Source organism: Labeo rohita, chromosome 3, assembly GCF_022985175.1.
Source record: "Labeo rohita strain BAU-BD-2019 chromosome 3, IGBB_LRoh.1.0, whole genome shotgun sequence".
NCBI lineage: Eukaryota > Metazoa > Chordata > Actinopteri > Cypriniformes > Cyprinidae > Labeo > Labeo rohita.
Window position 1 is genome coordinate 28,345,901 of NC_066871.1, and position 21,042 is coordinate 28,366,942.

The 21,042-nt window shown below is 35.2% G+C and overlaps 1 protein-coding gene across 1 annotated transcript in view; it reads left to right on the top strand.

The window, feature by feature from the left end:
* The first annotated feature begins 2,547 nt into the window (after positions 1-2,547).
* ppp1r9ba (protein phosphatase 1, regulatory subunit 9Ba) overlaps positions 2,548-21,042 on the top strand; it is a 59,750-nt gene continuing 41,255 nt past the window's right edge. The window contains exons 1-2 of the mRNA XM_051104524.1: positions 2,548-2,676; positions 5,994-7,391. Coding sequence (XP_050960481.1) covers positions 6,051-7,391 — 1,341 coding nt within the window. The 5' untranslated portion in view covers positions 2,548-2,676; positions 5,994-6,050. The remainder of the gene's footprint in view (positions 2,677-5,993; positions 7,392-21,042) is intronic.

Sequence of the window (21,042 nt, forward strand, 5' to 3'; positions counted from 1 at the left end):
TGGGTCAGTGTGTCTTGCAAGGCCTTCGCGCATTGCAGTGATTTGATTAAGAGATTCAAAAAGACACGTGTAGTCAAAACTTAACTGACAAGATTTTTTTTTGCTGCCTCGAGTTTAAACCAGTATGTCGCTGACTGCTTTTATAAACGTGTTTATTGACACATTTGTGTTTATTGACCTCTTTGGCCAATATGGACTCCTAGCGTCTGTGTTGTTTTGTTAAATGTTTAACCCAGCCTTCTGGGTAGTTTTATTTATCTCAACTATTGATTAAAAATTATTATATGGCTGGTTTAAAAGGAACCCAAAATAGGTTGTAAATTAAAAATCACATGTGTGATTACTACACTGTAAAAAATAAAAAACACAATTTGTTGAGTCAGCTTAAAATAATTTGTTACCCTGCTGCCTTAAAATTTTAAGTTCAGTCAACTAAAATAAGTTTATTCAACTTGAAATGTTAAGTTGTACTAAGTAACAACTTAGATATTTGTGTTTGCTAAACTTAACAGATGGGTAAGTAACCCAGCTGCCTTAAAATTTTAAGTTGATTCAACTTAAATATCTAAGTTGTCACTTAGTATAATTTAACATTTCAAGTTGAATAAACTTTTTTTGAGTTGACTGAACTTAAAATTTTAAGGCAGCCAGGTTACAAATTATTTTAAGTTGACTCAACAAATTGTTTTTACAGTGTAGAGGGATCAGCCATAAACAAAAGGTGAACATTCATTAATAAGCAATTTTAAAAAATGTTTATTATTTAATGATTATTTATTCAACTTATTTATTCATGTTCATTTATTGAACATATTAATAAATGTTCATTTCCAACCTATTTTGGGTTCATTTTAAGCAAGAAATATAGTAATTTTTAAGCAATACTGAGTTAAATAAAACTACCCCAATTGTTGGATTTGTCCATATGTCACCCAGCATTTTTTAGAGTGCAGTATTTACATTATTAAAGATTTTATAGTAGGCTACCAAAATAGAAAATAAACTAGATGACTTAAATAATTATACGAAATGGAAAAGATATTAAAAAGAGAAAAAGTACAGTTAAAATAAAATAAAATGGGGTGGATTTACATGTATGGTAAATACCAAATTTAAGAAGCATGCTACATCTATAGATAGTCAGCTACAAATTATTATTATAATTAATGATAATAATGATAATGACAGTATTGTCATAGTATTGAAATACAGAATAGAGAAAATAAATATGGTGCAGTATGGTGAAGATCTAGTTTATTAAAACAGGAATGAATGTATTTATGTATGCTTTATTAAATATCTCTACTACTGCTGAAAAGCGTTTAAACTGCCAGATTGGTACAACTACAATGCTGTTCAAAAGTATGGGATCGGTAAGTTTTGTAGTGTTTTTTTAAAGAATTCTTGAATGTTCTGAAGGCTGTATTTACTTGATCAAAAATACAGAAAAAACAGTAATATTGTGAAATATTGTTACATCTTAAAATAATGGTTTTCTTTTTTAATATATTTTAAAATATAATTTTCTCCTGTGATGCAAAGCTGAATTTTCATCAGCCATAACTCCAGTCTTCAGTGTCACATGATCCTTTAGAAATTATTTGAATAATAATAATAATAATAATAATAATATATATATATATATATATATATATATATATATATTATTATTATTATTATTATTATTATATATATATATATATATATATATATATATATATATATATCTTTTTTCAGGATTCTTTGATATATAAAAAGTTAAAAAGAGCAGCATTTATTAAAAATAGAAATGTTTTCTAACAAGTCTTTGCAATTACTTTTTATCAATTTAACAATTTTTATCAATTTGCTGAATAGAACTATCAGTTTCTTTAAAACAAAGGAAAGAATAAAAATTGATTAAGCACACATTTTTAAATGATTGTTCATACAGTTACACATGACTTCTATTTTAAATAAATGCTGTTCTTTCATGTATTTCTTTCTTAAAGAATCATGAAAAAGTACCACAGTTTCTGACTAAATATTAAACAACTGTTTTCAGCATTGATAATAAATCAGCATATTAGAATATTTCTGAAGGATCATGTGACACAAGAGACTGCAGTAATGATGCTAAAAATTCAGCTTTGCATCACAGGAATAAATTACATTTTACAATATATTAACATGGAAAACAGTTATTTTAAATTGAAATAATATTTCACAATATAACCGTTTTTAACAAACAAATTCAACTTTGAGGAGCATAAGAATCGTCTTTAAAAAAACATTTAAAATCTTAATGATCCCAACTTTTGAACAGCACTGTACATAATTTATTAATAATGGCAGTGATTTTACATAAGGTATCTATTTATATTTAGCTTATGATAGGACACGACTGTTTTTATGCTACTACTATGAAAATCTATTGTTCAGTTATTACCACTTTACCAGTGTATAATATGTGCCGTATATACTGCTGTGTACTAGCGGTGAGAGAGAGAGAGAGAGAGAGAGAGAGAGAGAGAGAGAGAGAGAGAGAGAGAGAGAGAGAGAGAGAGAGCAGGCGCGTCACAAGCTCGTGGGGGGAAATCAAGAGGGCGAAAACGGCTCGTGGACACAATGGATTTGCGAACGAAAGGACTTTTCGCTGATTAAAGGACGCAGTCTTCGATGAACACGAGAAACCAGGTACGTCCTGTTTTCTTAGGAGAGCGCGGCACGTTGTGTGTCGCGCTTTTCCTCATTTTCTTTGATTCTAACGGTAGAACCGTTATTTGCACGGTAGAGGATGCAGGAAGCGACGTCGCTGAGTCGAGGCATCATTGCAGAGAGCGCGGCCCGCTCGCTCCGCAGGGTCCTAATGTGATGTTTTGACAGGCTGCAGCTTCAATCTGTTGACACTCCTTCAACACAATTGGCGGCGCAGAAAAGATACATCTTGCGCTTTCCGATTTTGATAAGCGATATGGTCTGTCTCGCACATAAGGAACATTTCGATAGAAGGCGGAATTAAAACGACAGCCGATGTGTCGGTGCCTAAAGGCTGGTTGATTCAAGCTGCCAAGATAAGTAATCTACTGGCATCAGCAGCAGCAGCATGGGATCACAACAAAGCCTGCCTGTCCATGCCAGTATGCATGGTATTTCCCAAGAATTCATGCACCGTTTTATATATCAGATGACTTGAAATTGTCTCATGTTCGTGTTTACGGTTTCGTTCATGATCTGACTTCCTTTATCTGACAGAAAGATCAATTCGTTATCAACAGAGATCCAACCCTGTTGGAAAATCCATCTTAAGCTGGAAGCTGTTTTGTAACATGGTAGCTGGGATCTAGTTCATTTTCTTGCTGAATTTTGACCGGCTTCTATGCTCTAAAATCCAGCTCGGTCACCTCAAGAGGCTTTGTTGCCGGTCTAAGATGGTCTGCCAGCTAATGATCATCTTAGACCATCTAGAAACCAGCTACCATGTTGCAAACAATAACTATCAGCCTCATTTAAATACCTTTGTCTACCAAAATGAATTATTTGTGTTTCAGAGCTCTCAAATCAGTGTTAGTCTACACTTAAAAGTGCTAAGTGTTTAAAAAAAGGAAATTTCAGTCATTACGGAAGTGTTTCACATCACTGCGTAAACCGTTTCCTGTAAGTTTTTTTTAGCCTGTAATATTTTTGTTTGAAGGTTGTATATTAAAAATGTATTTTACATCTTCGTTTACTCTTTTTAGTTTTAGTGCAATATTAAGTGAACCTTAAAAATAGTGGGTGTTTGAGAATGCAACTTTTCTGGCTTTATGACCCTGGGGCATCTGTGTGCCCATGGCAGAGCTGTCAATGAATGCTCAAAAACCACATATAGGATTACTAAACCTGTAGGCATTTGCACTGTATGGTTGCTGTTTTTGATGTATACCTTATTTAGTGTCATATGAGTTGTAGTATTCAGGCTACACTAAAAAATAAATTAGTTCCATTGCATTAGATTCAAAATATTAACCCAGGTCTCTTTTAAATTTTTCTTAGTTAAAATGACTTTATGTATGATCTCTGTATAAATCTGTCTGCAAATGCCACTTGGTTAAATGTTTTCCATTTCCATTTTTATTTCGGCAGACACTTTTATACAAAGTGACTCTTTAAAAGCAATTCATCCTATCATTTTGTATCTACTTCAGTGAACTTCATACAAGTGTTCAAAGGGCAACCTCTATATAGATTTTTTTTTTTATACTACAGGGATGCTTGAACCTGATTAGTTGACCGTTCTATGGTGTGCAATTGTTTTTCAGGAAACGCATGCTAAAGTAGTTCCCGGCAGCTCTTGACTGTGTTACAGTTCCATATCACTTTGCCAAATGATTTCAGTTTTTTTAATGGTCATACAACAGCAAAAGAATCAGAACTTACAAAGATACTGTCCAAGCCCATAAAGGAAACGTTAGGATAAAAATGACAAACTATTTCCATGTTTTTCCCACAAAATTATGTTTTATTATTGGGGGAAAGCACACTCTCTTTCCTGCTGTCTGTCCCATATGAAAGAACGAACTGCCTTGTGACTTAAAAAAAAAAATTGTTTCACAGCTGAAAAGCTACATGGCATTTCTCAGTAGTGAGGTGCTAACGTCACTTCAGTTAAAGGATTAATTCACTTCCAGAATATTTTTTTCCTGATAATTTACTCACCCTTATGTAATCCAAGATGTTCATGTCTTTCTTTCTTCAGTTGAAACAAAATGTTTTGGTTGTGAGGAAAACTTTCCAGGATTTTCTTAATATAGTGGGGATCAATTGGTTGAAGGTCCAAATTGCAGTTTCAATGCAGCTTCAGTGGGCTCTACACAATTCCAGCCGAGGATTAAGAGTCTTATCTAGTGAAACAATCTGTCATTTCCTGAAAAACATAAAAATTATATACTTTCTAACCACAAATGTTCGTCTTACATTAGCTCAACTTGCTCTATGTAGTCACGTTGGAAAGGTCACGCATGACGTAGGCAGAAGTGCCGACCCAGTGTTTACAAAGCAAACCTGCAAAGAAAGTCAGGCGCCCTTTACAAAAAATGGTAAAACAGTGTGGTCAGACGATTTTAAAGGAGGAGAAATGAAGTTTTTCGCCCTACCCTACTTTTTTGAACCAAAGTACACAGGCAAAGAACTAAAAACGCCTGACCTTTCCAATGTGATTACACAAGTGGACGCAGAGCTATTCCAAGACAAGCATTTGTGGTTAAAAAACTATATAAATTGTTATTTTTTTTTAGAAAATGCCAATTGTTTCACTAGATTGTTTCGTTGCCCTTTGAAGCTGCTTTGAAACTACAGTTTGAACCGTCAACCCATCAGTTCCTATTGAAGTGCACCAAATGGAGAAAAATCCTGGAATGTTTCCCTCAAAAACCTTAGTTTATTTTTGACTGAAAAAAGTAAGACATGAACACCTTGGATGACACGGGGTGAGTATTATTAGAAAATTTTATTCTAGAAGTGAAATAATCCCTTAAAATTTTGTTTCTCTGTTAGTAGAGACGCTTCTACCGAACATTAAATAGAAACACACAGGTTCAGGTAATTTGCACAATTCACGCATTATAATTAATCTCTCGCTCTATAATAACTGCATTAGACAGCATTAATAACTGCACTATGGCTCAAGCCTCCATAACTAGGTCTAAAATGACATTTTGGAATTAGCAGTGGAGGCTTGAGATGGGAGTGTTTTAAGGACAAAACCTGACATCATCTGAACCATAGTATAAGCAGAATAACTGACTGCGGGATGTTAAATTATTAGAAAAATATTGCTCTGCTTGGTGCAATGGCCGCTTTTTTGCATATGGATTATTTTTCTGATAATTCATTGGTTCAGCGTCAATTATTCCTTGTATATTTCTTATAAAATATGCCAATTCTGTCTTATTCATACTTTCTCCTTTTCTCTGTTTTGCGGCCAATGATATGGACTGATCCTGATGCCTGCCACTTCTTATTCATGCAATAAGGAGGAGAAGCAGAGGGCTATGCTGTTTCTGCTCGTCTTTACTGCTGTTTGATTAACCATGATGAAGACTGAACCCCCATCTGCAGCCAGCGGCAGCACGAGCACCACTCTCGTAGCGAGAAGTGCATCGCCACACAGGAATGCCTATGAAGCTGGAATTCAATCCCTCAAGCCTGTAAAAGATTCCAGTGCTGCTAATGGGGAAGAAGGAAAACCTCGACCACAGGGCCGGGGCCGCAGGTACGGCTCCAATGTGCATCGCATCAAGAACATGTTCATGCAGATGGGTTCTCCTGGGGACGAAGAGGATCCATCGAAGGCCAAAGACCAGGCCGTCCGACTCTCCCTCCCCAGAGCAAGCAGTCTGAATGAAAATGTGGACCACAGCGCGCTGCTCAAACTTGGCGGGACTGTGTCGGAGCGAGTTAGCCGCTTCGATGGAAAGACCGACGGTAGCAGCTCCCGTGGACCATCCACAGGCTTCTCCAAGCTACAGGAGACACGGAAGATATTTGAGCAGCGTCACCTGCAGGAGAAGCAGGCTGCGACTAATCGAATCCTGTTGAAGAAAGAGCGTGCGTCAGGCTTCCAAGACAGCCGTTTGGATGTGGTGGTTCGCTTCAACGGGAGCACAGAGTCGTTGGACAGACTGGACGCGGCGGACTGTCGCGCAGATGCAGTGTCCCCTACCGTTAGCCAGTTAAGTGCAGTGTTTGAACGAGCGGACCAGCGTAACAACCTTCACCGACCGTCCTCAACCTCCCCACTCCCTTCCCACGGGGCAGGCTCTACTCCGGGCAAGGTGGGAGGAATCAGCTCTAAAATTGTCTCCAGGAAGGCACGAGTCTCCTCTTCGACAGAGGACCAAGAAGAGGGAGCTCAGTACAAAGACCAAGAGGCTACACCTGGGAGTCCGAAGACCAGATCAAGCATCCAAGCCGATGGACCCAAAAGCAAACCATCCGAGGATGTGGCTTCTGATTTCGATGCATCCAGATTGGAAGAGATCCAAAATGCATCGTCCAAACCAGAGGAGCATGCAGCACCAGGAGCACCGGATGCAGGCAGCAGACTGGTACAGGCGGATGTCCACGCCTCTCTGGAAAACGGGGAGGCCACCAGCGGCCATGAGCCCTCGGAACAAAAGGAGGAAATTGGACAGGCCTGCGCTGAGGAGGAATCCCACAGAGAGGATATCTCAGAAGCAGACCTGGTGGACATCAGCGCATACAGTGGGATTGGAGAGGACTCCGGTGGAAGTCAGCTGGACGAAGATGAAGAGGCGGAGGATGACGATGCTTACGAACCAGAATCCAGTTGTTCAGAAATCCCTGGGCTGCCTGCGGAAGATGAAACGCCCCCCAGCAGGAAGATTCGCTTCAGTACAAACCCCATCAAGGTAAGTGCCTAAAACGTGTGAAAGGAAGGAGAGAAAGAAGTGTGTTGTGTAATAAATTAAATGCATTAGCGCGACAGTGTACACCGTCTTAAAAGCTGTGGGCACAGTTTCAATATTGGGTTTTCTGGAATAAATTACAGTGGGTTGGAGCTAGCACTTTGTATAAAAGTATGGATGGGAAGGGTTTGGATGCCTGCAGGTGTAGGAAATTGAAGATTGCATTTCTGTGGGGAGTTGTGCAGTAGTAATAAATGGCTTTGTCTCTGATTCGGGTTCTCCTTGAAGGGAGACTTGCTTCACTGCTTGCAGAGTCACCTCTGGGCACCGTCAGCACTTTAATACAGCACACGCATGCCATTGGCCCTCTCCAGCTGCTGATGGCCCACTTCTGAGGTTTAAGAGCTCTCTCTAGCTCACTGTTTTTCATTTTGCAATAACAGACTGCATGGTCAGTCAGGTGGTGCACAGTATCCTTTGTATGATAGTCACATGGTCGTGTTCCTCAGTATTTTGGTGACTTTCACATCTGAATTTCTATTCTTGAGACAATGGCGCATTCACATAGTGACCAGTATTATCAGAGCCCCATCGGTTTATCTGTTCATGTGGTCAACACAGAGCAAAGCAAAGCTTTGTGCTTTCAAGCATGTATTCGCATCCAAAACAGTAAGATACTTTGCTCTGCAGGTGCTAGATTCACAGCATGAAGGCTGCAAGCTCCCAATGAAGGCGTATCGAAGGCATGCTGTATTTGATACTAGGGGGTTTGCCCTGTGCTACTGAACTGTGGCTGAAACAGTTCCTAGTATAAAAATAGAATACTTTAAAGCACAATAAAGATGATAGCAGTTGCAATGCTTGAAAAATGAACGTGAGCCCACCATGGACTAAAAGCTCTTGTGTCCCTTGATCACAGCCTTGTTAGTCTTTCCTACTTTGGTATCAGAAGACCACTACTGATCCTAGATCACTGTTCGAGGTAGACAGGCGTGTTGTAGTGCTGGAGGAGTGTGAGAGTGTTTGTGTGTAAATGTGAGTAGGCTTTTGTGCTGTGAGCTTGTTTTTTGTAGTAGAAGTAGGTTCTTTAATTAACTAAAAGGGCCAAATGCTATGAAGACAAGTATGTTTGATGTGTATAAATGAATGTGCATTACTGTATACAAAGTGGCCACAAAAAACGCTTTGCCACACTTAAAATTCATGTGTTTTGTTGCATTAGATCAGGTTTTGCCAAACTGGGAACTGCAAGGGATTTTTTATGTTTTTTATGTTTTTGAAAGAAATCTCTTCTGCTCACCAAGCCTGCATTTATTTGATCCAAAATACAGGAAAAGTAGTGATTATTGTGAAATATTTTTGCTATTTAAAATAACTGCTTTCTATTTGAATATGTTTTAATGTGTAATTTGTTCCTGTGATCAAAGCTAAATTTCAGCATCATTACTCCAGTATTCAGTATCACATGATCCTTCAGAAATCATTCTAATATGCGGATTTGCTGTTTAAGAAACATTTTTATTATTATTATACTCAATATTTAAAACTGTGGAGTACAATTTTATTAATTTTTACATTTGATGAATATAAAGATCCAAAATCAGCATTTATCTGAAAGAAAAAGCAAGGATGCTTTAAATTGATCAAAAGTGATGATAAAGACATTTATAATGTTACAAAAGATTTCTATTTCAGATGCTGTTCTTCTGAACTTTCTATTCATCAAAGAAACCGGAAACAATTCGACTCAGCTATTTTCAACATAATAATAAATGTTTTTTGATCAGCAAATCAGAATATTAGAATGATTTCTGAAGGATGATGTGACTGGAGTAATGATGCTAAAAATTCAGCTTTGAAATCACAAGAATAAATTACATTTTAAAATATATTCAAATAGAAAACTTTTATTTTAAATAGCAAAAAAAAAAAAAGCAAAATGTTACTGTTTTTGCTGCGTTTTGGATCAAGTAAATGCAGGCTTGGTGAGCAGAAAAGACTTTAAAAAAAACATAAAAAATCTTACTGTTCAAAAACGTTTGACTGGCAGTATAATAAATAATTAAATCATAAAAATATATATTAATTTTAAACGTACTAGATAGATTTATATAAAAAATAAATTTTACCTACCTACATGTTACCATTAATTAATTAATTAACATCAAAGTGCCGTGAACATGCAAATGTGTTTTTAAGTAGTGGAAAAATTAACTTTATATCTTTATATCTTTTAATAAAGTATTTTTATGTAATATTTTATGTCAGAGGGGCTCAGCTGACAAAGTGAATTTGGCAATGCATCACATAATAACTAGATAGCTACTTATCAAATCAAGTGGCATCTGTGAACAAATAATGATATATATATATGCAGCTATCTTTATGTTTCACAGTCATTATCTGGAATTACTTTTAAAGGGGACATCGTATACAAAATTCACTTTTACATGGTGTTTGTATATAAATGTGTCTTAGCAATGTGTGGGCACAACCACCCTACAATTATAAAAATCAGTTCACTTCTATTTTTGAATCCACAAAAAACCAAAACAGTCTCAATTATCAACCCACTTTGCTTTTCTGAGCAGTATGATGTAATACTGCTCAGCCTCCACCCACAACCGCCGATGGACTGTGCTGTATTAGCATTGTACGCTGTCCGTCATTTTCTCAGCGCTCATGCAGCTGTAGCGACAACAATGTCTCGAAAGCAATACAGGTGTTTTGTATTTGGATGTAAAAGTGAACGTAAGAGTCATTTTCTCCTGAACATCAGAGGCACTGAGGATGGATTAGTTTTGTTTTTGATGGTAACGTGCCACCGAATACACAAAAAACAGAAAGAGAGTAGAGGTGAGCACTAGCTCATTATCATTTAAAGAGACATGCACTGAAACGGGTCTCTGTGAACAGAGCTGTTTTTGACAAGGTAAAAAAGGTGTTGTTTTACACGACCATTGAGGATTTTTTAATGTTACAGACATTTCATGAAGACCCTGAAGAATCATGTCAAATTGTGGTAAATGGGCAACCAATGTCCCTTTTAAATAAGTGATTTTGAGGTCAATTTTTGTTGATGAAGTCAGGTCCCGTCAAGTTCACACAGGCATCCTAGTAGCACATTTTTGCTTTGAATAGCATGCTTATGCTATCTTTGCACCAGCTTGTGTTATCTAAAGCAGTAAAGTCTTTGAAGTGTGCAAATTTGGATTTGTTTGTAGGGCAAATGAAGGAAAAAAGACTCAAGAGTTAACTTTCTGAAAGCATGCCTGCTGTTGTTTACATGCTAATGTTGCATGTTTGCTTGCATGAATATTCATTGTTCATTGTACCATCTGTATCCTCGTCGATGGTTTAGCATTCACATCTAGTTTAAAGAGCGGCCTTATTATTAAGTGCTTTGTGAGTCCAGGCAGGCGTGGGCAGACTCTCTTATCCTCTCAAACACAGGAAGAGCAATTTCAGGGGAGGGAGGCGGTTCACATAGGACTGTTGGTGGAAGTGGACTTTCAGGGCTGATCTCAGACCTGGTTTGCAATTCATTTCAGAAGTGAGAAGCTCTGGGTTTAAGTGTGACCAGATCCTAAAACAGCATGGAAAATGAAAGTTCACTCAAACTTAAGGTAGACTGGTGGAAAAGCAGTACAGAGGAAGTGGACAAATTAGACAGAGATGCATTTCCTCTTTAGGAGACAGTGTAGATTGCAGCTGCCTACAAGTCATTTTTCCATGAAGAAAATATGACAGAATGTACCGTAACATTACACTTACGTGTTGATGTTTAACTGCAGGAATAAACTGTTTTATTTGGACTCTGTCTGGTTGTCTCAGCTGGCATTTGTGTGCTCTAGCGGCTCACAACCTCAACAGACTGTGTCCATTCCTGCTGCTAAAAATAGTTGTGTTCTTCACTTTCACATAATCCAGAAAGTCTTACTCTCTGCACTACAGGTGGTGATGGAGCTTTCTCTGGATTAAGGTAGCACTGATTCCAGGCAATAACACAGGGAATAATAGTGCCATGTGCTGTCGTTGCCTTGCCGAATGAGGCCCGTTATCAGGCTGCAACAGGAAACTGACGAAAATAGGAAACTCTGCCTTAAAGGGACAGTGCAGGTGTTTTTAATGAGAAGCTAAAGCCTGTGGATGCATCTGCTTGGTTGTCTCCTGCACAGAGAGATATTGGGTGGCTTTTGTTAGACCCAAACTATGCCTCAACTGAAAACTAATCTAGCATGCCATCATAGTTTATCCACCCACTTATGTTCTCCAGTGACATGAATGATGCATCATTCATTCAGATTCCGCAGTATTTGAAGAATGCCGTCAAGGACTGCTGGGTTATCAATAGGGCTGGGCAATATGTCAGATATTTTTTTTAATATATATTTTTGGCGAAAGAGAGGGGGACAGAATCGGGAAAGGTACTTGAGCCGAGAATTAAACTCAGGAGTAATTGAATCATCCCTTAAATGATTTAGTAATTATTTTAGGTGCATATTACTGTATTTTGTGCATATTACATTTTTTTCCTTGAGTTATTTAGTGAACAACACTTAGTTTACTCCAAAGTTTGCATGTCTCTAAATTGTGAAAATTGTCATTTTGACCCTCCTCTACAAAATAGTGGATTACTCCGTAAATATTCATCCATGACATTTAATATTTCGGCTTTTATCACTGTACATGTTTATCTTTTTTCAGAAAAAAACATTAGCAAAATTAGGGGAAGTTTCTGAAATGACACAGAATGAGCCTCTTATTATTTAGTAACATACAGAATTAGCTTTTATTTTTGCATTTTCAGTTTTCTTTTTAATTTTAGTTTAGTTTAGTTGTTTTTATTAGTTTTTTCCCCCAAAAATATTACTACTTGGTTTTAACATTTTTATTTCAGTTTTAGTTCAGTTCTAATTCTCGTTTAGTTTTTCATCTAATATTTTTATTGAATTACTTTATTTTATTTCAGCCTCATTTTAGTTAGCAAAACATTTTTTAACCATTATTTTTTCCACATTCCGTTTTATTTTTTTCCAAATTCAGTTTAAATTTTTCTGGATTCCATTTTTTTCCCGTTTTAATTGTTCTACACTCTGTTTTAATGGTTAAGTTAAATTGTATTAATCAAAAAACAATTCTAATTAATTGAAATGACGAAAATTACACAATTTAATAGCAATTTATTCAAAGTTTAACAAGAAAACTAAATTTCATTTTTTCTCACATTCAGTTTTGTTTTTATGAAACTCTGTGTTTTCCGTTTATTTTCTGGATTCCATTTTAATGGTTTCATTAAATCTGATAATCAAAAGCATATCTAATTCATTGATTTTATTAATAAAATAATATATTATTTATTTTTTCATAATTACTGTATTGTGTATTCATATTTTTCTGGTAAATAATTCTGGTAAATCATTTTTCTGTGAAACATTACTTAAAAATAATGTTTTAATAATAATCTTATTAGTAGTAGTTGTAGTAGTAATATATTTCTGTCACAGTTTCTTTAAGTCAAACCAAACCTTTAGTTTAACGAGTTGCTGTAAAGTTTGTTTGTTTGTAATATGATGATTGATTTCATCACAAGAAATGGCAAAACACTCATAAAGTGACTCTCATGTACTCATATATTGAGAAATCAGAGTTTGGAAACACTGCGAGCATCACATGCACAGTATGTGTGTGGTAAACCAAACCTCGCATCTGCGCCATTCGTTCACACAAAGACACGCAAAACATGTTTCATATTTAAATATTATTTTGTGGCTTAATATTCACAGACACTAGTCCATATCCCATTTTGATTGATGTGTACTGACCTACTTTTTTTGATTTATGCGTCCAAAATTTGGCAAATTTCATGACATTCCACGTTATACAGTAAATTAAATTTTCATGACTGAATTCTGTGATTCCATCTGTGTTTTCCACATCATGGAAATTACAGTTCCCTAAGCTATATCACAAGTCTATATGTTCATTATGTTGCATCAGCTTAGAAACCTGCACCATGGTTTCTGTGCAATCAAATACATGAACTGGGTATGTCATTAGTTTGTTTCTTCCCTAGTTTTAGCCCTTGAGGTTGCCAGACAAGCCAGTTAGTTTGCCTTAACTACAGCGTAACCTCAAACCTTCCAATTAGGACACTGGTATATCGTGATCCAACCGTGTACATTGATTGAAAAAGACAGAGACATTATTAGGCTAGCTGAGTAATATACTGAAAAGTAGGAGGTGGACTGTTTCAATCCTATAGAGGGCCTTTGGCTGGCTTTTGGTGAGGGTATTGATTGATGTATGGCCTCATTTTGTTAAACAGTTCTCCCTGCCCATCCCCTCAGTCATTGGCTTGCTAGAGTACTGCACACAATCAGACCCGAGGCGTACTCACTGTGGGAAAACGACATGCAGGAATGGAGGAAAGACCCTATGAAATACGTTAATTGCCTAGTGATTAAGGACCTCCTCAGAAGCCAGCCATTTTCTGGTTGTTTTTCTCGTTTAGTAAGGAAGAGCATTAACAAAAAAAGTGTCTTTGTAGCTTTCTGTGACTGATCAACAAGACTTTTTAAGGGGGTGTCTTGATTTTTTTTTTTGCAGTGGAAATGGATTTCTTTAATGTGTTTTCTGTTTCTTCTGGCTTTTTAAAAAGTTTGCATTGATTTCTGAGAGGGACAGAAAAAAACAGGGGCTTAAGTGCCAAGCAGACTAGGTCAGCTATTTTGAGAATGATTATTTAACATTTCCAAACAAAGATTGGATCAAAAAGGCGGGAGGCTGTATGAAATCTGATATGCATCACGATTTCAAAGCAGCTCATTTATATCGTTCTTGTCGTTTTAAAGACTAGACCTTAATATTTCAAAAATAATTGCTTTTGAGTTTCAGATTTGGATGGTGGATTATGATGTTGTGTCTAAATGCCTGCAGGCCGATCCCAGACTTTATATTTACAAGCTTCCTGGTGTAAAAAGCCTAAGTTAAACTGCTCTGTCTTATATATGTTTGTTTAACAGCAGTCTTGATGGCCAATATAAGTCTGACTTTAATTAAAGAACTAAAGGTTAGCCAATATCCAGATGTGTACTTTTTTTGGATGTGACAAAAACTACTTTGTCATGGAGGTTTTATATTTTCAGCATGTTGGTAGATTCAAGCCAATTTCTATGTACTTTTGTAAAGGCGTTAAAGCAATGAACAATGGCATCAAATCAGAGAAAAGCTGTCATTTCCTCCATTGATTTTTCTCTTTAGCCGGATTGATTATTTCTGGTGTTTCTCAGTGTCCTGCAGTTGGATGTTTTTGCTCCTGTGGAGAGACAGAGTAGATACAAAAGGAGGTCAGAGGTGCTTTTGTCTTGTCAGATGTCTTTTAAAGTTATCTCTTGCTCCGAGCCATTACTCAGCTGCCCCTTGCATGTTACGAGCCATTTAGTGATGTTTATCTTTTTATGATACAGCTCTGCATTCTGCATCAGCTTAGCCATCTTAAAAACCTTCCCCATTTAGATTGATGGGATTGTCTTGGTATGAGCCATGCATTAGTATCTAGAGAAACTGCTTTATTGAATGACAAATAATGGCATAGTTCTATTGCCAAAGCAGTATCAGGTTACATAGTTATAATGATGCACTGTGCAAACTGTCTTTGCTTTTATACTTTAGTGACATCAAGCATTATTGGTTTCTTATTGTTGCAACCAATACTGTACATTTACCTTTATTTATTTAGCTAATTAGCTGATAGCTTTTATCCAAAGCGACTTACAAATGAGATGCATAAAAAGCAATAGTAATATTTACAGTGCTCAATGCGATGCGGAAAACATGGATGGAATTGCAAAATAAAGTCATAAAAATGTAATTAACAGTATAATGCCGGAAGTGAAGGAGTTTGCCAAATTTTGGATGAATAAATCATAAAGTAGGTCAGTTTGCTTAAATTAAAACACTATATGGATTAGTGTCTGAATATTAAGCCACAAAAAAGAAACTTTGGCAGAAATGTGTTACTTAATGTAATGATAGTACTATTACTACTAATAATAAAATTATTATTTAAACATTATTTTTTAAGGAATATTTACCAGAAAAAAATGTAAACCACAACACGGAATTAAAAATAAATAAATAAATATAAATTAATAAAGTAATTTATTATTATTATTATTTTATGAAACCAATGAATTAAGGATGGTTTTTGTTGTTAAAATCTAAAAACACCATCCAAATGGAATCCAGAAAATGAATGGAAAACACAGAATTTACTAAAAATAATTGTGTAAGTTGCATGGTTTCAATTAATTAGACATGCTTTTTGATTCATTTTTTTTTATTTAACCATTAAAACAGAGTGTAGAAAAATGAGAATAAAAAAAAAATGTAATCCAGAAAATTGAAAATGGAAAAAAATTCATTTGGAAAACGCAATTTGAGAAAAAATAAAAACTGATTTCATAGGGCCCTAAGTTAAGTTAGAAACTAGATCTGCACACAAACTAGAGCAGAAGTGGAATGCAGAAAAGTGAAAAATTTAGTTTGTTTACTACAAGAGAGAACGTGATTTATTTATTTAGTTAAATATTAATTAAATATTTATTTAAATATATGTTAAGTATATGTTAAGTGATCACAAATATGCAGAAACAATTTTAAATAGGTTTTTCTGTTTTAGGTAGGTGAGGTAAATGAATAATTATTAGACAATTACAATAAATACATATGCCCTATAAATACGATGCCCTATTATTAATTTCATGCAGTGTTTTATGCAGTATAATCTTTGGTTTAGACAACTTTTAGACTTAAAATTAGGGTAGTCAAACGATTAATCGCGATTAATCACATACAAAATAAAAGTTTGAGTTTGCCTAATATATGTGTGTGTACTGTGTGTAATTTTTATGTATATATAAATACAAACACATTCATGTATATATTTAAGAAATATTTACAAGTATATGTATTTATTAAAATTTTTATATATTTATACTATATATAAATAAAACTTATTGTGTACATAAATAACATTTTTCTTTCAAATACATACATGAATTTGTGTGTATTTATATATACATAATAATTACACACAGTACACACACATATATTAGGCAAACTCAAATTTTGTATGCGATTAATCGCAATTAGTCGTTTGACAGCCCTACCTAAAATGCTATAAAAAGAAGAGTAATTTATGTAAACAATGCTCAATGAACTTCAAACTAGTCATTTAACAAATGTGAAAAACCTCGTCAGTACACTTATTATAATGACAATTTTTATTTATTTATTTATTTTTTGTTAAACACATTGGTGATCTTGAACCTTTTACCTTTCAATTTTCAGTTCAGATTTTTAACCACTAGGTCACACCTCTGTGGTAAACGCCTAATGTAATACAATTCTGCACGTAAAGCAAGCTTAATACAAAGATGAACATAATCACTCAGTAGTGCTTACTAAATCATTTGTGTTTGTTTTTGAGTGTTTTAGTCTCTAAAGCTCTGGAACAAAACTACATGGTTTGATACTTATTTCAGCTGTAATTTTCTCCAAATTATCCCAGATGTTTTCAGCCTGGAATGCGTCCCTCTCTGAGCTCTCTTTGTTACGGATCAGCAAAACAAGTGCAGTGTCCAGTATCTCTTTTTAGCCGTTGCGGACGTTAACTAGATAGAAGCGGCATTCTTTTCATGCTGTTTTGACCGAGGCGCGTGGGATGGAGTTATTTTGTTCTTGTATATGAGTCAAAATCTTTGTCTTTCTTGGTCTATAATGCACCTTTAGCCACTTTCTAGTTCCTGTGCAAGAAATGCCAGCCAAGGCATCGAGGAGTTTTTTTTCCCTCTGTGTGGGAGAGCCCAACGTCAGTCCTTGGATAACTCACAGGGAGTCTGTTGTAGAAAGGTTGCCAGGGTCACGCTGGAATACCCACCGCACTCGTTTATTTCTTGTCGCTGCCGTTTCTCTATAGCGGTCTTCTTCGAGCGCTGGCCGTCTAGAGAGAGAGAGAAACGGGCACACTGAAGCCTCTGTTCTCCACTTCTTCATCTCTTATTATCTCACTCAGCCTTTTTTTCATTAAAGTTCTCTCTATTAAGCTCTCGGACATTTACCGTCCAAAGAGGTCCACGATATCAGGAGAAAGCCGTTCCCATTCAGATCAGTGTAGAGTTGTTTGGATGGTACACAATTTAAAATTGCGATAAACAATTTGGGAGAAAATCTAATTGTGTTTTTCCTGCTAAAAATTGTGATTGTGATTTAAAATGCAATTTAAAAAAGCTCAAGATTTTTTTTTGCATGGCTGCACAATTGGGCCAAAAATGTTATATATTATTATTATTATTATCACTACTACTACTACTACATAATATATGTAAAATATGATTTATTGTAAAGTGCTGTAAACACTAAAATTATAATCTTAGAAAAAAACATAATTACAAAAATATGCAATATTAAAAAATAAATATATTTATTAATTTGATACTTTGTCATATCACATTTCCAGAGCAATTTTTATTGATTCTGCAGCCCAAATTAGAAATGGGCAGTCTTTGCTGACAAAACTTGAGATGTAAAAAGCAGCAGGGCCTTATGGGGCCATGCAAACCAGCCAAACTTTGCCCTCCTCCTTTTTAAAGTGGTCATAAAAGTGCTTGATGTACTAGAAAAACATACTGGAACTCAAAACTTCCTCCCCAGTCCAGCAAGATCACTTAATGAAACCAGGCTGCAAAAACAAGAAGTAAGCACAGAAACTGTGATAGATTGGCTGATGGGAAATTTGTTAGTATTTATTTTAAACAAGATCCTTGGGTATTTTATTCTTCTTATCATAAAACTGTTTAGTCTAGACTGTTTTATGAACTTGTCACAGTGTAATACATTATTTAATGATGTTATGATTGTTGTTGTGTGCATGACAGTTTGCACCATCTATATTTGCCATATTTTATGGACAAACTGCTTACTATATATATATATATATATATATATATATGAAGAGTTCAGATGCAAAACCAGCTAAAAGCCATCTCGGTCAAAAATGAGATAATGATACTGAGTGAATGCTCTCGACACATATTATACGTCCATTAAATACGTTTTCTGCAAACTTGCTAAAATACCAGCCTCAGCTCAATCAGAAGTACCAGTACTTACATCGAAACCTATACATCTGAGCCTGATAAAAATGGATTTTTTAATAAAAGACGTCAGATGGATTTAGCTGGTTTTGCATCTGAACTCTTCATATATATATATATATATATATATATATATATATATTTTTTTTTTAAACTCCAACTACATTGTATATTAAGATTATAGCATTTTAAAAAATGTTTATAATTTGTAAAATATACAGGCACCATTATGCCATTTTGTAATACCAGCACTGCTTACATTTTTTTTCTGTAATTTCTGTCACCCACATTTGAGTTTTTTAACTTAGAGACCTTAACCTTTTTAAACTACAGATTTTGGTTTGCGTTTTAGTGCCACATAAAAAAAAAAAAAAAAACTATGAGATTAAAGTCGTAATATTTTGAAAATAAATATTCTCGAAATATTTCGACTTTATTTTCAAAATATTCCGACTTCAAACTATGAGATTAAAGTCTTAATAGTAAAAAAAACAGTTGAAATATTTTAACTTTGTTCATGAAATATTTTGACTGTTAAAAATGAAAAATTACGACTTGAAAATAAAGTCGAAATGTTGGCGCCAATAGCCTTGTGGTGCCGATAGCCTCGGGTGTCCTGAGATCGAGTCCCGCCTCGTGAACCTTTAACGATCAAAAGAAAGAAAATAAATTGAATTGAGGAATTGAATCATAGCAATTGAAGTTATAATATTTTGAGAGTATAGTCTGCGCATGGAAATGGCCCGGATTGGAGCACTGGGAGAAGTGGCTGGACTGATCGCTGTATTTATGTAAATCAATCATCTTTTCGATTACAGTTAGTTGTATTAAATTATACTGTTTTCTCTGTGAAAATCCCACCACATACTCCAGAAAAATGTCTGTGGCATCCAATCTTTTATTCCTAACATGTATTTATTTAAAAACAACAATAAAACATTCTAAAGGTTAAAGTGGACTCCAACTTGTTACTATAAGTTATATTGTTGTCTTTACTGAGGTATATAAGTGGCTATTCACAAACCGTATAATAAAGTAAATCATTGGAAATAAGATTTAACTTTTTATAATAATTTTGTGCCTTGTTGCTTTAATGTAACACAGCTCAGTTTTCAAATTCTGTCCATTTTATCATGAAATACAAATTATACATGTTTTTCCTCTTTATTCCAAGATTAAAGCATGTTATAAATGTGAAGGAACATCAGAAGGAATGAAAAAAACTGTTTGAAAAAATTTCACATTGTAAACGGTAAGATTCACATGCCGCTTAAACTGAGGCAAATACACGCCACAATAAAAAGCGTGAAAAACACGTTTTTGTAATAGACATATTGTTTGTATTTCACTATAAAACTGAGAGAATTTAAATAGCTGAGACTGGAATATCTCCCACTGCTCTCAGTCTGGGCCATTTGCATGTGCAAGGCTAGAATATACTCTCAAAATATTATAACTTTAATCTCATAATTGCTACAAATTAATTCTCATACTTTTGACTTTAATCTCAAAAAACCTACTTTATTCTGAAAACACTTCGACTTTATTTTCGAAACATTTCAACTTTATTCTCAGAATTTTGACTTTACTGTCTAAATATTACGACTTTAATCTCAGGTTTTTTATTTTTAAAGTAGCACTAAAATGTTGTTGTAACGTTTTAAATATGGATATTTTTCTTACACAAATGGATCAGTTCACCCCTGAAGACCCTTATTATCCCCTTGGAGCCATGTGGAGTACTTTTTATGATGGATGAATGCACTTTTTTGGACTTCAAAAAAATTAACAGCCATTCACTGCCATTATAAAACCAGGACATGTTTTAATATACCTCCAATTGTCTTTAGTAAACCACTATCCCTTTAAAGACACCTAATATAAAGAAGATTATGACCCTGTAAAGTAATCACCCAAAATTTCACCCAGAATGAACATTCCATCAGAGTTTTCTCACCCTCAGCATGTTCCAAACCTGCATGAGTTTCTTCCTTTTGTTGAACACAAAAAAGGGGATTTTAAAGAATTTTGGTAACCAAACATCTGACGGTAGCCATTGACTTCCACTGTTTTTTTCTTTTCATACAATGGAAGCCAATGGCTACCGTCAACAGTTTGGTTACCACCATTCTTTAAAATATCATCCTTTGTACTCAACTGAAGAAAGAAACTTCCGTTTGAAGAAACTCAGGGGTGAGTAAACAATGACAGAATGTTTATTTTTGGGTGAACTGTCCCTTTAAGAAACACTATATCTAGCCTGTTGACTTCACAGTTTCTACCCTAGTGTTTTCTTTCTTTACGCTGCAATTAACACTCCAAATTGGCTGTTGCAAGGCTGGGTTCAGCTTCCACATTATTTATGCATGATCTTGAATCTGCTGGTCATGTTTCTCTAAATGTTTCAGCAATGGTGATCAGACTCTGAGCACCTCGCTCTCTGCCACCTTATTTGCTCTGATAATGGATCCTCAGATGGGTTTCCCTGAACACAG